At 37.5% G+C, this 22,376-nt stretch overlaps 1 protein-coding gene across 4 annotated transcripts in view; it reads right to left on the reverse strand.

The window, feature by feature from the left end:
- The window catches only part of dock1 (dedicator of cytokinesis 1), a 309,108-nt gene that overhangs the window by 50,878 nt on the left and 235,854 nt on the right, over nucleotides 1-22,376 (reverse strand). For all 4 annotated transcript variants that reach the window (XM_088635091.1, XM_088635093.1, XM_088635092.1 and 1 more), the window contains exons 30-36: nucleotides 20,795-20,873; nucleotides 19,832-19,932; nucleotides 10,667-10,725; nucleotides 8,754-8,902; nucleotides 2,786-2,871; nucleotides 2,368-2,524; nucleotides 1,258-1,298 (exon numbers count right to left, since the gene is read on the reverse strand). In XM_088635091.1, coding sequence (XP_088491217.1) covers nucleotides 1,258-1,298; nucleotides 2,368-2,524; nucleotides 2,786-2,871; nucleotides 8,754-8,902; nucleotides 10,667-10,725; nucleotides 19,832-19,932; nucleotides 20,795-20,873 — 672 coding nt within the window. The remainder of the gene's footprint in view (nucleotides 1-1,257; nucleotides 1,299-2,367; nucleotides 2,525-2,785; nucleotides 2,872-8,753; nucleotides 8,903-10,666; nucleotides 10,726-19,831; nucleotides 19,933-20,794; nucleotides 20,874-22,376) is intronic.

Genomic DNA, 22,376 nt, shown 5'->3' on the forward strand with positions numbered 1-22,376 from the left:
ACATTTTAATCATTTTTTTTCTTTTTCGGCCTGTAATAGATCTTTATCACCACATCATTCAGTCCCTTTCAAATGTTAATGTATGTAAACTACGCAGATTTTCTTTGGAAAGCAGGGATCCATTTGTCTCCTTGTGAAGAATCAAAGCTTTAGCAAACACTCCAGTAACATACGAAGAATCTTTCATCAAACCTTTTATAAAAAAAAAACACAGCAACCATTTCCTGCGGCCTAAAGCAGAGGTTCTCAAAGTGTGAGGAGTACAGATGGGCTTGCGGGGAGGCGTGCACCTTTGTGAATTTTTAAGTAAAATCCGCATACACTAACAGGATTTTGACAGTAATAACACTTCAGTAGAGATTCAAAGTGTGAGGATGGGGTGAATTCAATAAACAGCACTTATTGAATATTTTGTCGTGTAAACTATATTAGCTGAGAGCACTTCAGAATGCTAGCTAACAGTCTGAGGAGGTGCTTCACCGGTGAGTTTCAGAAGCTGTCGGCTTACTGTGTCTGCTTTTCACTTGTAACATACTTTTTAAGATGTCCTATAACACAGTTTAATTTAATGTGATCCATATGAACACAAACTATAAACAGTTACTAATGCTATCGGATCTACACCAAATTTTGTTTGTCATTAATTTATGGTAGTTCACTTCTTTAATTCAGTTATAAATACCATAAAGTCAGTAAAAATACTGTCCTACCTAAAGCTATTATGTCTATAGAAATCAGAACTTTATGTAGATGTGAGTTTTAACTCAAATGAAGTTTTTAAAACACTTTCAGGATTACTGTACATTTTATCATGTACATTCAGACATAGCAGTTACTGTAGATAATCTGTTTAAACAGTTTATCAGCTCTCTTATGTGAATACTCAACCATTATCAGAAACTAGTATGTCCTGATGAGGTATGAAACAACCTGGAAACACAAGGTCTTAGACAGGACTAAAAACATGTAACAGCTTGCACCCTTAATGGGACAGCAGCCTATTGCAAGCCCATGGAGAAAGGGACAACTGAGACCAGTCAATCAAACCTAGCCTGCATGTCTCTGGGTGGTGAGAAGAAATTCATGCAAACAGAGGACAACATGTAATCTCCAGTTCAGAACTTAAAAGTTAAAGACCCAAAAGTTGTGAGGTAGCAATGCCACCTGCCACTCCACAGTGAGGATAATATTAAGAATAAAAGTATAATTACACAAAGCAAAAAAATCAGACATTATGAAAAACACGTAATTACTTACCTTATATACATTTCCTCCCTCTCTATTTCCTTGTAGAAGTTCTGAAACAATTAAAATGTTTTAGAAACAAATAATTTTATCACTAAAAAAGCTTAGTCATTAACTGATTGATACAACTATCAGATAAATAACATTTTAATAATGCCTTACAGTTGGTGAACTGAACTGTAGTTAGGCTCTTTGAAGTACCCCTTCTATGAGTGTATATAAATGTAGAAGAATAAACCATCTTTTCATTGAAACATTAACTGTTAGCCCTTCCATAAACAGGAGTAGAGCCCTTGTAAGTTGCTTTTTTTCCAAATATAATTAGATGCTATTAGTAAGCAGGAACTAATTTAAGTAAGTTTACAACAAACAAATGTAGATAAACATTACACTTGAAGATTAATGAAATAAAACATCATGAATTGTATTTATGTGGCATGGTACTGCAGCGGACTACTTTATAACCCACAAACAGCTTAACTGGTTCCAGAGTGTTAGTTCTAGAATCATGGAGTGACAGTTTCATTAGTTACGCAAAGCTAGCTCTAGAACGGTGATGTGACAACTTGATTAGTCACACAAAGATAGCTCTGGATTGCTGCTCTGACAAGCATTCTGGTTACAATTTACAAATCTTCAAAAATCTATATATCTGTGGCAGGTTAAAAACAGATTTGTTATGTATTTTTCTGTTGGAACAGAACAGTACCCAACACTGAAAATAGCTTTTAAGGGCTATATTCCAATTGCGTAGATGAAGGCATTTAAGGCATTTTCCATTCCTGGGTTTGCTGATGCCACTGACTATGTATTTCATGGAACTTCTTCATAGTGCTACAGACATGAGGTTTTATACAGTCAGACTCATTGAGGCAGCTTGAGCTTCAGAAATGAAACCATTCCTCTTCCCTTTACTTACCCAACCCAAAAGGATTTCTGTACAATGATACACAGGTATTAAGATACCCTCATCAGGGGCCCGCAAAGCACAGTGACATCCCAATGGGAAGAATTACTTTAAACATGCATTATTATAACTGCTATTATTACTAGTAATGAAACATATACTGTAGCAGGATTTGCACGGTTATTGGGACACAGCCCATGGGCTCCTGAACTCACCAGCACATTGACAGTGCAACTCATACGGTTCTCTTTGTTCTCATCATGCATAATAGTTCTGTAGTCCAGCAGCCTTTCCAGGAGCCTGACGACCAGCGTGACGAAATTTTCTCCGCTCTTGGCGAGATACTTGTGTTTCCGGCAGTGCTCCAGGAGGCTGGGCAAAAGTGGTAAATATCATTGTTATTTCAATATAGATTATCAAAAAGAGCAAAACAAAACCCAGAGAAAAGGCTAAGACAAAACATACTGTTTCGTAAAAAACCCTTTGGAGTCATTAACATGTTTCAATTCTTTTTTAAGAGCACATGTTTCAATTCTTTTTTTAAATAAAGAGCACAGAGAATACTGTATTGCAATTATTATTATCTTAGGTTTCTGGATTCTGGCATAATCCCAGCAATTAATCACCACTTACATTTTCTGAAAAAGAACTTTGTATTGTTCGTCCCCTCTGCCTCCTTCCACTTCGTGATCCAGCTTGGTGATGATCTCGTTTTCAAACTATAATTAGACAGAGCAAGCGTAAATAATCAGTGTGGCTAATTTTTCATTTCATTAGTATGACTTTAGTGGTTCACTGTTTGGTGGGAGATCAGTGTGCATTGCCTAATCACCCTTTTTCAGCCTGATTGACTTTAAGAGCTTGCTGGAGTTCATATTAATCTATTCATTATCGGTCTCAAGTATTTCAGAGCTCTTCATTTTGAGCTACTACAACAGCTTCATTTTATCTATAGGGGATTTGCCAGGACTGGATATAAAGAAGGGTAAAGAATATACTAAGCGGCACTTCTTCAGTTTTGATGTTGTATTCCAGGAATAGGCCTGTGTGCATTGTTTCCAACGTTAAGACTCATGATTCAACGAACTGATATTGATTGGATTTCTCCATTCTGGCTACATAAAAACTCTTTTACAGTTCTACAACAACCCAATCGGCACTGCCCGGATGATGTGCAATTGTATAACCAAGTAGCTGAGTGTCTGTTTTGTATAGAGGCAATGCAGTACTTAAGTAAGCTCTGTATTTCATGGTAGTGAGAGGCAGTAAAGACAATATGCCTTGCCTATTAAAAGGGTCAAGATAAAGTAAAATTGATCACTTTTAGCTGCACAGAATAAGAGCCTGGCTTCGCTTTAAATGAAGCAAGGTCTGACAGGCATATATAGCGCGTTACAAAGGATCCTCTTGCTTACGGTTAAAAGACTGCAATATCGGCAGTAAAGGAAGATGGACAGATTTTGGGAGCCAGCCATAAAACTATGGACTTGATTTAAACTACTTCACTGAGCAAGTCTGGCAGGCTTACCAGACTGTAATGAGAATAGCCTGAGATTAACTTTTTTTTGTAAATGCTACTAACTAAACCAATACCAATGTCTGAAACAGATATTTATAACACTTTACTATTTTAATAGTACAACAGCAGGGAACAATCAGGCACTGCAGTGTGCAGGAATACTAACAGCTTAACCTTAAATGAAGCTATTAGTGAACAATTCGGTGGACATAAATGTGTTTTATGGCAAATTGTCCTTACTTGAAAATCGCTGTGCTGTCAATTCCAATTATGAAGGTCAAAATCATACTTCCCTTTTACACATGCTTCAATAAGGGAAGCCTTGTGAATACCCATCTTTATTATTACATCACACATCTGTTGTGGAAATTCAGCCAGATTCCTGTTCTTGTCATTTAACTAATAATGTAGGCTAATTACATTTCTTGCATATTAGTAACACAAGAAGCAACTGTTTAATCACCTTATCTTAGACTGCTTTTGCTTCTCTGTCCAATATAGATTGTAGCTGCTTCAACATTAACAGTAAAACAAGTGCTTCTGTGCAAGTCACACATTTGTGCAGCACAAACAGGAGAGGAACAGGCCTAAAAGTTTTTTGCAGGTAATTTATTTTGCGTAGTTTTGTGATTTTCTGAAAGTTTGTCAAAAATAAATTTGCTATTTCTCCTGGAACTTGTGTCTGGTCGCCTTTATATGACCCAAGACCCATTACTTTTTCCCTAGGTTTTTTTCTCCCAGCGTCATTCTTCTTGGGTATTTTGCCTCCTCAGGGGCAACAGCTTTGCACAAAGCAGGTAGGCAGTCAGAAGTTCATGTTTTACTGTAACAGGGTAACAGATAAATGGAAGGCTTTAACTACCATGTTACATTTAGAAGCTGATGTGAAAGGCACAGGTTTCTTCATTATAATTAATGTGGTTTGTACAATATGAACATAGCTAGCCTATCTGTAGCTATCCTTTCTCACTGCTGTCTGGTGTACACAATAATATAATACATAGAACACACTAGCAGATCTGCATGAAATTCTTAATTAAAAGAAATTTAATTTTTCTAATTGTTCACTTGTGTTTTTCTTCATCTCCACATATAAAATTTAAGAAATGGTAGAAAATGTCAACTAAGCCTGAACCCATTTTATTTACTTTTAACTGTGTTAATAAAGATAGTAATTTGACATAGGAGTTTAAGGTTTTTTAATTAACTGACAAAAAGCAAAACCCATATGAGGCCACTGCAGTGTGTGGTTTGCAGGATGATTGGTTTTCAGGATGGAGTGGTCCAGGGAGAGTTCATATGTGAACACGGTCAACTAGTTGTGTGCATGTTGAGTTCAAGTTCTGTGGACTTGAGAATCAGCCTGTTGACATACTGCACAATTCAGATTTCATGGAGTTACAGTAAGTAGCTGACATACCCTATAGGGAGACTGTGTGCACATCACGAGCTGGAGGGCAGTAGTCTTCAGACCAGAAAGAAAGAGATTGGAGGGTGTCGGGACCACAGAGGGGTGGCAGCCCCAGAGCTTGCTGTGACCAATTGCTTCCCAATCTTACTGGAGATGAATCTGTGTACTGACAGCCTTGAGGAAACTGGGAGGACTGCTGAACCCCAGGGTCCCCAGGACCCCTCTCCTTTTAGTAAGATGGAGCTAGTGACAATGGGGGGACTCATTTATTATATGTATAAACAGTGTATTGTGCATGAGAGACAGGAAGTCTCATACTTTATGGTTCCTGGTGCCCAGGTTGCACTCAAGTGACCAGGCTCCTGGCCAGAGCCGGGTTGAATCCACTTGTCATGGTCCATGTTGGACAAATACAAGAAAAGGCAAAGTGACTTTTTTGCAAGACAAATTTAAAATTTAAGCCTTTATGTTTATGAGCAGAATGTCAACAGTGGTGTTTTTAGGTGTTTTACTGGTGTCACGTGCAAGCCCAGGGTAGCGAGAGAAAGAATGGAGATTTAACAAGGAGTTAAACAACTGGTGCAGAGAAGAGGGTTTTAGGTTTATGGTGCATTGGGGGTTCAAGGTCCCATACAAGCAGGACAAGTTGCACTTAAACTAGATAGGTTCCAATGTACTGGAGACATGCATGTCTAGAGCAGTTGAGGATAATTTAAACTGGGAAACTGTGGGACAGGAAACTTAAAACAAGCCTGTTCTGGTAGATTCAGAGAAGTCCTAGACAACACGAAGAACAAATCGAAAACAAAATACTCATCCGTTCTTAAAGGCTTATACATCAATGCTGAATAGGGGTGGAAGGATCAATCGGCTAAAGATCGAAATCGTTCGATATCCGTTCAAAATATGTAAATAAGTTCCTTTTACTTGGCCGATACTGAGAGCCGATCTATGGCGCAAAATATTTGAGCCACAATTTCGCTGTGTGCCTTGGAATGAAAACGTCATCCATCTGGCAGTTTTTTTAAATATCTGATCCAGATCAAGCCAATGCTATTTGCAATGTTTGTAAAAGTAACATGTCTGACGTGGGTGGAGCAACACACAGATTTTTTATACAACTAACCTGATACGACACTTAAGATCACTTCTCCCGACTGAATACAGTGAGCAGCCGAAACTATAAGAGCTAGCAAAGACATATAATGCTACACCGACATTAAGACAACCGTCAGTGCAGGCGACATTTGACAGATACCAAATGTACAGAAGCATTAGCCCAAAAGCAAAAGGAATCACAACCAAAATCATATAATTTATTGTGTTAGATAACCAACCATTTTATGTTGTTGAAGATGTAGGATTCTGCCGCTTGATATCTCACCTAGAGCCGTGCTATGCCATTCCCGGTCAGAAATACTTTTCAGATTATGGCTTTCGATCATCTTCATTAGATAAAAGAAATGTTAGACCGCAGCTTGTTACTTCATGTGAGTTGGTTGCAACAATCGTTGTCTTACATGTAATAAAACAATTTTAGCTTATACCATCTTTTGTGTCTTTGGCTGGATAATAACACACCAACCACCCCCCACCCCGGCTCGCATCGTTATTGGCCGATCCTGCTGACAGAAAATCGGTGATTGGTATGGGCCTCACAAAACATTGATTTGTCCATATCTAATGCTGAAAGCATAGGAAATAAAACAGAAGTTGAGATTACTGCACTAAATGGAAACTATGTCATTATATAATTAACTGAAACAGTTACATGGTGATGGCGGGTATAAATAAAACTAAGAGGAACACACTTTTTCAGAAAAGCACACAGGACTGAAGAGATGATGGTAAGTAGATACACAAAAACATCCTGCAAGTAAGTGTGTGGACACTTTAGAACATCAGAAAAAAGTGGGATATTGTGATGCGGAATACAGGAGCTGAAATGGAGATTACTTGAAATGATTAATGATTGCTTCGTAACCCAGTTTGTTAAGGAACCTACTTGGCATGACTCTCTTATTGACCTAATCTTTTCAAACAACCAGCCTATAATTAAGGGAACAGATATGATAGAACCACTGGGAAATTGAGACCATAATATGGTATCTTTCAATGTATACTTTAATTAGAATTTATAATTTTAGAATAAAACAAGCTATGAAAGAATGAGGGAGAGCTTAGAAGCAGGGAAACAGGAACAGATAAAGAGTCAATAAAATAAGGGTGGTTATATTTCAAATACAATATTAAAAATTACAATGAGAATTGCCAAGAGGGAGACCAGAAAGAATATCGTAAAACAGAAGCAAAAAAATAAGCCAACAACAGTAGTATAACAGTATAATAGGAGTAAATAATATGCAAGATAACAGGACATTAATAATAAATGGTGATAAAGATACAGTTATCAAGCAACTGTAAATCAATCAATTGAAGTTAATGAAGGTATTTGAAGGTATGAAGGTAAAATGTATTTTCCAAGTTATACTTAAAGGGTAACACCTGTTCCAGTTTCTCACAACAGTTATTAAATCTCTGTAACAAAATAAATTAATTGTCTTTATCAAAAAAATTACCAAATTGGAATTAAGCATAAAATCATTAACTTTGTGATGTGTTGCATGTTGACGCAACTTGCATTCAAGTTCCCACGAATAAGGAGCCCTTCCTGCTCACTATTCTCTGTAAAGACTAATGTAATGTGATAGATGAGTATATGAGCGAATAAATACAGGTTGTGCAGCAAATATTTAATTACAGAAATGTTCCAATGTGATCTGCATGAGTTAACAAGTAGTATTTGTCGGTAAAACCATCTCGAAATAGAAACCAATATTTCTCTTGGTATACACAAGCCTGCTTGTTTACAATTTCATAGGGCCACACACGTCACTGGAATTTTCGTTGTTTCGTTCTGAATCACAGAATATGGCTGTGCACTTACCTGGAAAATTAGTCTATTTTGTGATGTAAATTGGGGGCTTTACAAGCTTCTGTGTACATTTTACTGTTACTGTGGTGATTAGAGAATCCACAAAAACTGAACCAGGGAACTACAGATCAATCAGTTGTCTGCTGCTGGTAAAGTTACATATAAATGCCAGAGCTAACTTAGAAGAATACTTAGAAAATAAGCATATTTTAAGAGACAGCCAACATGCATTTGGAGGAAAAAAAAATCACAATAAACTGAGCCTACTCTTAATTTTCGCACTAAGTAATGTATTTAGATTTAGTACAGTAGTTACATCATAGTCCTCTTAAAAATACCACGATGAATACTACAACTGTACATAAATCACTATAGGTAATGGGCACAAATACAATGATGTAGGTCCCACCAGCTTTCTAAAAATGCAATTATACCAGAACAAACCATCTGCAATGACTCAATGGAAAAGGCCATGAATCATATTATGCAAGATGTGTTAAGTGAATTACAAAGGCAGCAGGCTTAAGAGCTTCCTTAGGAGAACGTGGCATTATTTCAGCATTTTACTGTACAGAACAAAACGAAAACTTTTAAGAAGTTGAAACAAAGAAAAGAAAAGAAGGAAAAATAAAAAAAACAACATATTGTGTAAGTGAGGGTTATGGAAGTGCACAAAAACTTTTGAAATGTTTGAAATGGTGATCTTGAGTAATAAAAGAACATCAAAGGGACTGACCCGCTGAAAGCTCCGGGTGAAATGGAACTCGCACTGCATCATGTCGAAGAAGATGGGGATGGTGGCCTTGCGTAGCTCAATCTCAGGAACCAGAGTCATTTCCAGTATGGGACCGACCATCTCTGGGATAAACTTAATCTTGTGTGGACCTTTCATGCACAAAATCAGGTAAAGAGGAACACATTAAAACAGGGGTGAACAGTGAACAATCTCAAACATGAATCCAATTACCACATCAAAATTCTCTGGCAGGTTGGATGGTTTTCTAAAGTTGATATACTAGGTGCCAGAAAACACTACCAAGATTACATTCTTTCATTTGATACATGAAAATTGTGTACAGGCAGACACAAGTGGATTACTTGATATACCCAACTGCCCTCCACGAACTGACTCGGAACACTGATTTCTCTTTCCCAGTCCATGTCACTCTTCAAGTTGAGGATTGCATATTCCCAACACTATAAAGGAACTAAAGAATAAGCACAGTGCAAACTAAGGAGACAATGCTAAGTGTATCAGCACATCCAATTTTCAATTTAATTTTACTTTCAGTGCAGTATGCTGATCCGTGAAGTGTATATTGGTGAGGACTTATTTAATTAATTTCATTACTTTAATTCTTAATAATCATGTACCCCAATTCATTAGTCAAGCAAGCATTGTTTATATATTTTTCTTAAGGTTCTTTGCAAAAAAAAAGACTACAATGGGGATACAGTATGTAGATCCTAGAAACAACTTGGAAAGTTAGGTTTATACCTTGTATTGTAGCAGCACAAGAATTAACGGGAGGTCTTTCTAGGTTGAGCACAGCCTGCAATAACTGGATGTCATTTAACCTATTGCCTGCTGGCTATAAAGAGAAATCAGAGTCTCATCAGTTTGAATCCCAGGCTGGCTATTAGAAAACTTAGACATGTAACACTCTAAACAATCAAAGGAGGTCAATTTTTTAGATAACTTCCGTCAACATTAAGATCAGTCCGTCCAGATGAAATACTTTGGAGACAATCACATGCATGGATAACTTCATTAGATTTCATTACCGTGCAGTGGATCTGCATGATGGTCTTTGCCTGTACAAATTCCCAGTGTCCCTGCCTGTTTGTGAAACCATCCCTAGTTCTTGTAGTATCATTGATGTGAGTCACAGTTGAAAAGTTACCTGAAAGCCCTCATGACTTGTCCTGATCAATCCATTGAGTTTATTTTTAATTCTCTGCTTCTGTTTTTTATTAACAGATGCATACAGGATTTAAAAAACACCACGTGAACTACTGTGTCCATGACAATGAAAATAATAAAGTGTCATGATACCATTCAAAAGAATATTTTTAGAAGTGCAAGCACACTGATGACAAAAATTGCAATTATTGAGGAGACTCTATTAAAAAGGTGTTTCTAATAACACTTCAAATGAATCTTTCATCAGTTCTCTGCTGTGGTTTTAGCACCCATCATTTTGTTAGGTTATAAAAGAGAAAACCATTTTCTCAGCTTTATCTACATTGAAAGTAATTGGCTTACTACTTAAAAGTAGTAAGCTTAAAAGTACAGTCTCTGTGCTTTTTTTTACTAACATTGATTAGTAAGAAAACAGAACACTGTAAAGTACTGTGCATTTCAAAACAGATTAACGATTATAATTTACACATTTCTATATGGTATCCATATAATTAGGATTTAGAAAATTCCACTTGTTTCGTTAGGTCTAATTATACATGACCTCCTGGTTATATGAGCATTTCTTATATATTGTTCAGATGTTTGCATTTGCACTGCTTGAAATAACAAATAAGATTATTAACCCATGGACGTAAAACTGCTTAAGTGTGTGCTTCATTTTATTTTTTTTCTACAGTTGCACAACAACAGTATAAGACAGGTGAGAAAACATGCAATTATCTTACCAAGATTATACCACATGTCTCTGATCTCAAACCCAATTTGCCGCCTCATATCTTGATATCTGCAAGGTGAAAACAATAATAAATCAATTCATTTATAACCCATTAGTTTTTGGATAGATCTGCACAATTACCTCTTCATTAATCATTTTCACAATCAAGAAAATCAAAAGCCTCTCAAACGTCAATCCCAGATTATTATCAATATTACTCAAGGCTAAGTACACAACAAAATGATCTTGCAAAGACAGATACCAAAACAAAGCATTCCTGTCAAACATAATACTCAATAAAAACAATCAGAAATGCATCTATTGACATTTGATGTTCATAGCCCAATTCTTGTTCTTTACATCATGAACAAGTAAAAGAAACATGGTCTGGTAATAATCACCCATATTTTGTCATAATAATAATTATTAAAGCCAGTATTAGAGGTAAATATTTTGGACCTTGATATCTTAACTGCTACTTATCAGCCATATGAATGCGTTACTTGAGTTTCAGGTTATACTAGACAAAAAATGCTAAATTAAAAAATATGTTGCTCTTTACAGGGTTATTATAATTTTGTTTTCCCTGTCATGCAATGACATTTCAGTGAAATGTAAGCACTGAGGAGAATTCTTATAAGCTATTGATTGCTTTGCCAATATATTTTTAGAAGGCTGTAATTAATGGAGACAAGGAAAGCACATTAAAAGTATCTAACAAAGAAAACCATTAAAAAGGTGGTGGCTAAAAGTTGTGCTGATCAGTTTGTGCTGCAGAGTTGTAACATTCTCTATAGTTTGCATTACCAAAACTAAAAAAATCTAAAGATTCTAAATGTGCTATATTTGCTTCATTCAGAAAGATACCCATCTCTGTGTGCTAAAATCACTGTTCTACCTTACTTCTAGAATTAAAGAGTTTTTGCCTCTCTTTTACCTAGTAGGGGTATTTTGGCAAAAACATAAAATGCTAGCCCAGAGGCCTGTTTCTTATCCAATAGCATTTTATTAATTTCCAGTCAGGCAGGGGACTGGACAAATGAATAGGCATCAGTATAAGAATAGTGCTCTCAAGGAGAAATGGTAAAACATTATGCTAGGTGACAATCAAAAGGTTTTAACCACCAGACTATTGCCAAGCTCGGGAGAAAACACTTGCAAGGCATTTCCAAAGATCAACTCTTGATCAGAATAAGACAGACAAGAAATCAGTGGAAAACAAAAAAGAATGTTTTCAGTTAAGTTTAAATGAACTTCGTTAGGAGAACACAGCCTGAGCTTTGCACTGGAGAAATATACTTTGAATGCTGTGCTACTAACACACTCACTGACAAATAGATTTTTCATTAAAATTCTACATTAACAAAGTCTATGATTACTATGACAATAGTTATATTATTATAATTCTATGCAAGTGAAGATGTAGTGGTCTTAAGGAGGATGGATTTCCATCACCTTCCCTAGCCAGAAACAATCCCAGATCGCAATCCTATAGAAAACTGGTAGAACTGGCAGAATGTGCAGTTGAATTCCATTCCATAAAAGACGCTGGGTCTGGGATGCAGATAGTTGAATCCTTTGTGAAATACACACCATGTTGTATTCAAACTGTTTCTGTTGCTCACAAAGGTCCAATGTGTCCAATGACCCTTGGTGTGGAAGTAGATATTATAGTAAAACTATAAAGAAGTAAATTAAAATTTATAGAATTATTTTAAAATAATTCTACACTCAGTTAATGAATGATCCTCATAAAAATGATGAAGAGATACTTGAAAGACATGCACTCCCACAGGCAAATTCATACAAGAGATATGAGGGTGATATCACATCCCATGACTAAATGCCCTTTATCAACAGACAGGGCATGTTTTTTTTTTCAGGTGAAGACATCAAAATTCACATTAGGTCACCTTCAAAATCTTAAAACCACTCATGAATTACTGTAGGATGCATATTCCAACCAATTTTCTGCTCTTATTTAAGATAACTTGATTGGAGTAAATTTAACAGTTTTGCCTATAGTACATGTTATGCTGTTTACAACATTCATAAAAGCTGTGAATAAATAATGATGCTTCCTACACAAAGACATGAAAGATATGAAATATAAATGTAACTACATTATAAGGAATTCAGACAAAGCTCATTTTACTTGCTAATATAGACTTCTGTATGCTTTACAAACACACCAAGCAGGATCAGCTGCAAAATAACTATGACCGAAATGGCCTAAACTTAAAACTAATGATCAAAGAAAAAAAGTTTGAGGAAAAGACAAAGGAAGGTCTAGGGAACTCTTGGGTAAATTAACAATCAGTTCCACTGCAGAGGGCTATTTCTAAACTAAAATCTTTCGCTCAGCAGTACTTGTCATCTCTCAAGTTTGTTTGAAATTTTAATTTACTGCCTGTTTGAAACCAGAAAAGAGCATAGCCTTAAGAGAGCTCCAAGATAAAGGAGAAATTCACCCTCTAACTGATACAAAGAGCAAGAGAAACTGGGATAACATCTCATCTGTCAGCTGTCAAGACACAGGCTTACCTGTCAAAAGTTGGGAAACATGAACTGAACTGACAGATATGGCATTACACTCCCTACTGAAGCCAGAAAAATAATCTGTGACAAATATAATGATGGTCTTCAGAATAAAAAAGGATCACAGAACAGCCACACATGCCAGATATCAAAATATCAATAACCCTGATATAGGCATGTCTAATCGATAAATATATTTAGACCACTATTATGAAATGTACCTAAAATTTAGGTTCAATTAATTTCAAGCATTAAAACATTAACCTGGTTTATAATTAATAATAATTGATAATAATTGCTTACACTTATGTAGCGCTTTTCTGGACACTCCACTCAAAGTGCTTTACAGGTAATGAGGACCCCCCTCCACCACCACCAATGTGCAGCATCCACCTGGATGATGCGATGGCAGCCATAGTGCGCCAGAACACTCACCACACATCAGCTATCAGTGGGGAAGACAGCAGAGTAATGAAGCCAATTCATAGGTGGGGATTATTAGGAGGCCATGATTGGTAAGGGCCAATGGGAAATTTGGCCAGGATGCCGGGGTTACATCCCTACTCTTTTGGAGAAATGCCCTGACATTTCTAATGACCACAGAGAGTCAGGTCCTCGGTTTTACGTCTCATTCGAAGGATGCCTGTTTACAGTATAGTGTCCCCGTCACTATACTAGAGCATTAGGACCCACATGGACTGCAGGGTGAGCGCCCCCTGCTGGCCCCACTAACACCTCTTCCAGCAGCAACCTTAGTTTTTCCCAGGAGGTCTCCCATTTAGGTACTGACCAGGCTCACACCTGCTTAGCTTCAGTGGGTTGCCAGTTTGTGAGTTGCAGAGTGATACGGCTGCTGGCATGGTTTAGACAGAAGAAAGCTGTCATTAGAGCTGTATTATAAGTATTTCATTCCAGCCAGTGTAAGACTGTGCTAAAGAGACTATAAAAGAACTGAGAGGTAAAATGCTACACGATAAATAATATATCAGAAATAATTCATCCTGCTCATGCAGAAAGTTTTGATGGGAGTATTAAAGAGCTAAAAGTAATTAACCCGCAGTCATCTTCACTCAGTAAGTACAGGCTCAGTTCAGTGCTGGTTATCTTGATTTTTTCTCCAGTAATTGAGAATGAGCACATTCCCTGTTTTTTTTCTTGCAACCAATGTCAGGACCACTCAGACACAAAATGCTAATAGGTTACATTTAATCAAGCACAAAAAGTGCAGCTCTTGAGTTGAGTAAGATAAGAGTTCTTCCTGCCTGTCCTAGCCTTTTCACCAGCTGTTTCAGTTGCTCTTCACTAATGAAAGCATTAATTCATGACAGAAATCATAACCTAAAGTTGATTCCAATTAAAAATTGATACAATACTTCCGTTCATGCACAAAACCTCATAAATATGTAGTTTATTAAGAGTCTAACAAGGTATTTGTGATCTTTTTTTACTTTTTGCTGTCTGTTACCAGATGGTGGCATGTAAATATAACTTTAGCAGTACTCCCAAAAGCTGAATCAATACAGATATTCAGCTGGGGCACAGGTTGACTCCTATAGTTCAGGTATCTCAGAGTTAAGCTTAGGCTGTGTCATTAGGTAACCATGAACTGGGGTGCAAGCCAGTGCATCAGTGAATCACCCAGTCTCAGTTGTCAACACTGATAGTGGCAGCTTTGGGCTGTTGAGATATGTCTCATCAGCAGGCACTGAAAAGCTCAGTAGTCTTGAAGAGAAAATTAATGGTGCAAATTGCAAGGTGAATCCTAGAGTAAAACCTGCTCAAGTCAGCCAGAAATCTAAAACTGGCTTGAAAATATATAACTGAATAGGATAATGATCTAAAGCAGTGGTTGTAGTTCAGGTGGGTAGCTGCGTCAGCATGCGTAGGCTGCAAAGGAACAAGTAATAGGTTTATTCCATGCTGAAAAAAAGAAGAAAGAGAACACAACGTTTCGGCCGTGGAGCCTTCTTCAGGTGTGAGAGAGACAGGGCAGTAGGCAAAGGTAAAGTAGCGGGAGAACAAAGGTTGGGAGGGAGGAGATTGGTCGTTGGAGCCATCTACATTGGAGCCATCTACATTGGAGAAACAGGAAGGAGACTCGGAGACCGCTTCAGAGAACACGTCAGGGCTGTGAAGATTAAAGATCTCTCCAAGCCCATTGTTTCTCATTTCACCTCTGACGGCCACGACCACTCTAATCTCTCCGTCTGTGTTCTCAAAGACGGTTTTCCGAACTCATACATCAGAAAGACCACCGAAACTAAAATTATTCTGCAGCTAGGATCACACATTCTCCCTTCCCTTAACGACAGATTACTGTTCTTTTAAATTTTCTCCATTCATTGGAAGTTTCATTTCACACCTCTCTGCACCCATTCTGGCTTCACAGCTCTTGATTGGCCTCTCTTTCTGTCCCCTGCTCCCGCCTCTCACTCCTCCTCCCTCCCAACCTTTGTTCTCCCGCTACTTTACCTTTGCCTACTGCCCTGTCTCTCTCACACCTGAAGAAGGCTCCACGGCCGAAACGTTGTGTTCTCTTTCTTCTTTTTTTCAGCATGGAATAAACCTATTACTTGTTCCTTTAAAGCAGTGGTTCTCAAACTGTGGTACGCGTATCACTCGTGCTATGCGGAGCGCCGCCAGCTGGTACACCATATGACCCTGAAATTTTGTTGTGTGCACAGAAAAACGGGACGGGTTCTCATATTTTCTATTTTAATACGTGTCGAATACACAGCCCACGTACTACGATACAGCGCACACTAATACTTGAGTGGACACAACAACTACAATGTAATTCTATTCCATTCTATAGAAATGCGTGCTACGAACGTAAGTGACCAATTGTATTTAAAAAAACGTATCTCCAGCAAATAGGGAGGTACAGTAGGAGAATGTGTGTGATCTTGGAACACCGCCAAGCTTGTAAGCACAGGAAAGCATAGAAATGTGTGCTACAAATGAAAGCGGCCAATTGTATTTAAAAAACGTATCTCCAGCAAATAGGGAGGTAGAGAATATGCGTGATTTTGGAACAATGCCAATGTTGTAAGCACAGGAAAGCATAGAAATGCGTACTATGAATGCTGGCAATCTTCTGAGCACAGGAAAGCATGATAGATAACAGAAAAATATTTAAGAACTGTTCTAGGTTAATTTGAGAAAAATACACCGAGCGTCTCCGTGTTTTGCTCCCATCCGCATGAAATAATTTCTTTTAACTTCTGAGACGGACTCCAGAAACGGAAACGGGGAAAATTGCAAGCTTGCGGATTGGTAAAGCAGGTAAGCCCCACACTATTTTTGAAGAACCTTATTTACCGTTGGCAAAAGAGCTGACACGTATCATGTGTGTAGAAAAAGCTGCTAAGCAGCTTGACCTGCTGCCCCCTCCGAAAGACACAGCCACTCATAGAATTATTGATATGGCGGATGATAAGCTGACACAGCGGTGTAGTTGCACGAATTAGAGAGGTTGCTCCAGAAATGAATGGACGCATTGCAACATCCACGAGACCTTTGCCTTCAAGAAAATGCCTGACGATTTAAAATCTGTTAAGACTCTGTTGTGAATTGTATCAAGGCTCGAAACATGAATTCACATCTACTTTGGTCGACTAAACAGGCTCACCCATCTCACTGAAATGGTGCCTTTTTTATTGTTTATGTTTAATTGTTGTTGTTCCTGTTGTCATTCTGTAAACAATTAAAAATAAACAATAAAAAAGCACCATTTCAGTGAGATGGGTGAGCCTGTTTAGTCGAGCAAAGCAGATGTGAATTCATGTTTTGCTTTGAGAAGCCACGTTTAAAGGCGCTATATCAAATAAAGTTATTATTATTATATTTGTGTGAGAGTGTATGTGCACGTTCTAGGGTTCCAATGAGAAGATGACTTGTAGGTGGTACTTGGATGCTTTGGTTTGATCAGAGGTGGTACTTGGTCCAAAAAAGCTTGAGAACCACTGATCTAAAGTACAGGGCCAAAACTATACAGGAGTTTTCAGTGTGAACATGGAGCAGCGCTTTTGTTGATTGACAACATCCGGCATCACATTCTCTCCACTACGGATATAATTTCCACACCTCCTCCCTCCTCATCCAACTTCTCTGGTTCCCGTCTCTCCAGCTTCTCTCTTCTTGACTCAGCATCCCTAAACAAACTAGTTACGCGCATGAAACCCACCACATCTATTTTAGATCCCATTCCCACCACTTTATTCCAGTCCTGTTTCTCTTCTCTCTGTCCCATTGTCCTCAATATAATACATGAATCCTTGAGAACCGGCATTGTACCAACGGTCCTCAAAACTGCTGCTATTACCCCAGTGCCAAAGAAGCCTAACATGGCTCTCGACAATCTTAACAACTTTCGCCCCATCTCCAACTTACCCTTTCTCTCTAAAATTCTAGAATGTGCTGTCACACTTCAGTTACATAACCACCTCATGACAAACAACCTTTTCGAACCCCTCCAATCTGGCTTCCGTCAACTTCACAGCACAGAAACCGCCCCTAGTCAAAGTCACCAACGATCTCCTAAAAGCTTCTGATTCTGGTTCTCTTTCCATACTCATCCTTCTTGATCTCAGTGCTGCCTTTGACACTGTTGACCATAACATCTTGCTTTCTCGTCTCGAGACTGTGTTTGGAGTCTCTGACACTGCCCTCAAATGGTTTAAGTCCTACCTCACTGATCGCTGTCACTTTGTCTCTCTCAATGGGTACAGGTCTGAAATTGGTCTTGTCAAGTCTGGTGTCCCCCAGGGCTCAATACTGGGCCCCTTGCTCTTCAGCATTTACATGTTCCCACTTGGTCAGCTTTTAAGATCACATGGCCTCAGCTTTCATTTTTACGCTGACGATACTCAAATATACATCCATACCAAACCCGACACTGATGTGGCTGTCTCTATTCTATCTAATTGCATCTCTGACATAAAAATTTGGATGACTCAAAACTTCCTTCATCTTAACTGTGACAAGACTGAAGTCATGCTTATTGGTACCCCCCATCAACTTCGTAAAGCCAGTCCTGTAACCCTGTCTGTAGATGGCTCTGTACTTGAGCTTCAATCAAAATTGAACCTTGGGGTTATATTCGATTCTGGCTTAACATTCGACCCACATGTACAGCATACTGTCAAAACATCTTTTTTTCACCTTAGAAATATCGCAAGACTATGCCCTATGCTATCATTAACTGTGGCTGAAAAGCTGATCAACATATTTGTATTCTCTCGAATTGACTACTGCAATGTTCTGCTCCCTGGGGTATCTAAATCTACTATGAACAAGCTGCAGTATGTCCAAAATTCAGCAGCCAGAATCCTGACCAGGTCTAGTGCAAGTGTTCACATTACTCCTATCCTGGAGTCCTTGCACTGGCTTCCGGTAAAATTCCGCGTAGACTTTAAAATCCTCATGCTCACCTACAAGGCTTTACATGGCTTGGCACCTCAATACCTGTCTGAACTTTTATCGCCCTACTCCCCACCTCGCAACCTCCGCTCTTCAAATTCTGCCCTCCTTACTGTCCCCCAAGCCCGTCTACATTGTATGGGCGACAGGGCCTTCTCCTGCTATGCCCCCAAGCTCTGGAACTCTTTGCCCAAGGATATTAGAGAGTCACCTTCTCTAAACTCCTTCAAATCCAGACTCAAAACCTTCTTCTTCAGAAAAGCCTTTACTTAACTGGTTCCATTCTTCACCCCTCTGCTCTTCTTAATACCATCTTCCACGGTCTCCTCTATCGTTATTGTTGTATTGTTGTAATTATAATTGGGTCCTGTCTTGTGAAATTTTCTTATTTATTGTTGTAGTCTTCTTATTTATTGTTATTGTCATCCTGTAAAGCGCTTTGAGAAGCCACCTTTAAAGGCGCTATATAAAATAAAGTTTATTATTATTATTATTATTATTTTATAAAAATCTTTATACACTATAGTTCACTGGCAATGCTTAAAGGAAATCTAAAGGCAGATTGCTGGTAAGGACTTTTGTCAGAAAGAATCCAGACAGAAACTCTAGTGTCCATCACACAACAGCCATGACAAAGTGGATGTACAGACTATACTATCATTCAGGGAGAACAAATGTCCCTTTTCCATTCCCGATTTGTATACCTTCATGCCCTTTTCACCTCGTCAAAATGTGCTTTCACATTGTACAGCTAATACCTGTCAGTTTTCAGTTAAAACAATTCGAGGTTCTCCCTCATCTCTTTGGATTAGTGGCTTTCATCTTTTCTCGATTTCTGCCTTAAACTGTCAGAACAGGCAGCCTTAATTATTCCCTTAACTTGGCAGAACTCAACCCTTTAGGTTTTCTGTCACTCGGCCCGCTAAACAAACAATGTGAAACAGACTTTCCAAATGAGGTACAAAGAAGCACAGCAAGAAGCTCTGCAGCTGCTGTGAGCACTCTGAAGTCACTAAGTGTACAGCTTGCTAAAGATCACTCTTTGAATTAATTCAAAGCAAACACTCCACCTCCACTGGGAGTATAAACAATAAGAAAACCCATGAAGTCATGTTAAAGTTAATTACTATTATCTACGACATCAATGGAGATAGAATAACTTCTTACTCTGTCTGACAAAATGAAATTCTTGGATGAGAGTTAAAACCAAACTCACTTATGAAATATTTTGGCTCGTTTATCACTGGAGAAATTTTCAAGCTGGAGAGATTCTTGGGTGAGAAAAGCAACTGCCAGGTGAAAGTAGTTGTTCCAAAGCTAGAAATAAAAAACAGAAAAGTTTCTGAATGACTCGACATGGTCATAGCACATAATAATGTAATAATAATGTAATGTTGCTTTATTAGCCCTATACATAGAGATACTGTCAACCTCTGTTAGCTCTACATGTATTAGTGAACCATTAACACATTAATTGTATTAATACATGCCCTGTTTGAGGAGCCTATCAATGTCATTTTGCAGATGTTAATTAATGAAGACAAAAGACTATTAGTGAGGTTTATAACTATGATGTATGACTTAGAAAATGACACCATTTCATATTTTGATATTTTATTTTACTGCAAAAGTTGAAAAAACAAAGATATCAAGACCTGCAGTATGTATTACAAGGATATTAAAGGACAAAATTTACTCAAACTGCTTTAGGGCAGAAACAGTTTCAGTTCTTGTGATTTAAACTAGCCCAATGAGTTAGCTGAGCATTATTTGGAATCCACCCTGAAAAAACAAGTGCATTGTGTTTGGACACTTAGCCTTTCAGAGGTCTTCGTCTTATTTAGATATCAAGTGCACTGAAAATGTTATTAATGGTAGAGACAAGACATAAATTAATCTGTCTGTATTGGCCTCTTGAAAAGGACTCCTGATAAATGTAGCAAATCAAGATTCTTGATGGAATTTACCTTCTTGGGTGATTCCCCAAGCTCTGACTGTTTAGCCATCTTAAAATTATTTTATCTTTCTACATCATGCAGTATGTAGCAGACGCTCACAATTATTTTCTGGTAATGAAAGGAATAGTAGTTTTTTTTTTTACCAAAGTTCTGTTACTGCATACATACATATTTATGGATATTATAAAACATAACTGGATGGTTTTATTCATGGTACTTACTTGAAGTTCAAAGTTGGCTTGATCGAGGAACTTCTTGTTTAGCACTGCAGCATACTGATTAATTGCTCGCAAGAAAACTCTGTAAGACAAAAGATTTCTTATTTAGTCCTTTTGTACTTTGTGATCAAATAAAGATTAATTGCTTTATGTAAATTTAGCTGTAAGCTTTCAGTCATTCTACATTGAAATGTTTTCTTAATCTTCATTTAAATAGAAGCAGAGAGCAAAGAATTCAAAACTTAATCAGAAACATTTTTTTTTCTTTGACAGAAGATGCTGTTTGGAAAGTAAAAGTAGTGTCTGCCTCATAGAAACTCATATTTAAATCGCATATTTATTGAGATTCTGATTTGCATTAAACTCCTGCTCAGAAGGAATGTGAACTGATCTTTAAAGACCATACAGTACATTTACAGTAGATGTGTTGTTTTAAGTAGTGCCATTTACTGTAAGTGCATTTTTGTCTACCAGACCAAACCAAGAAGCTAGGTTTTGTACTACAAATTATTCTTACAACAGGGATGTGTAACCCTGGTCCTGGAGAGCCACAATCTGGCAGGTTTCATACATCACCCTTAAATCATCCATTTCCAAAATGTTTTGAACAACTTAATTTCTTCTTAAGCAGAAGACTTATTAATCAATGACTGTATTTAAGAATCTTATGATATGAAAAGAGTAATATGCTGCAGCTCCCAAGGACATCAACAGATCATTCCTGACTTTAAAAACAATTGCTAAATTGGTAATAATAATAATCTCTACCTAATACAATTTTTTACTTACTTTCATGTATGTTTTATCCTTACACCACTAGAAAGAGAATGTTTTCAAACCATGTACTTTGTGCCTCCTTCATAACTGCAATACTGAAATTCTCTCAAATGCTCAAAATGTGGGAACCTGTTCCCCACACATCTCAAAATCCCATCCTGTGTATAAACGTTTTCTTTAAAAAGAATTGCAAAATCATTATATTTCAAAACTCTTTTATATAAATGAATGCGAGTACATTTGTGTTTAGATACGAATTATATAAAAAGTGAAACACACGGGTACACCACCTGACATTGACATTAAAACCTGATTGTTAGAAGTCTTTGTTGAATTTTACCTGTTAGTTAATAAATGTAATTAGTGTTCAACAATAAAACCTCATTTGGAAATGGCAAGCAATAAACATACTTTATTAAGCTTGAAACAATGTGTAATTGTTGAAAATCCTCAACAATATATCTTCCTAATTGACCCCCATGCTTTCACGCAAGACTTGCAAAGTATTACTCATCTACACAGGGAATTCAAATAAGACACAGATAATAAACTTAATTGCTTTTCCTACACTTAGACAGCAGGAAGAAACAGACATTAACAAAATAATATGCATGATTGTACCACTTACTCAAATTAGGAACGAAAAGAGGCTATGATGGGGCTTCACAAATGCCTACCATGAGACTATCCTCACATTTTAAATGCCCTGAGAAATTGTCAACACATTTTACATTTACATTCGTCATATTTTCTTTTTCCTTTAACCTCTGAGTAATGCATTAAAATATCATGACAGCATTTTAAAGGA

The sequence above is a fragment of the Lepisosteus platostomus genome, chromosome 6 (assembly GCF_059453375.1).
Source record: "Lepisosteus platostomus isolate fLepPlt1 chromosome 6, fLepPlt1.hap1, whole genome shotgun sequence".
NCBI lineage: Eukaryota > Metazoa > Chordata > Actinopteri > Semionotiformes > Lepisosteidae > Lepisosteus > Lepisosteus platostomus.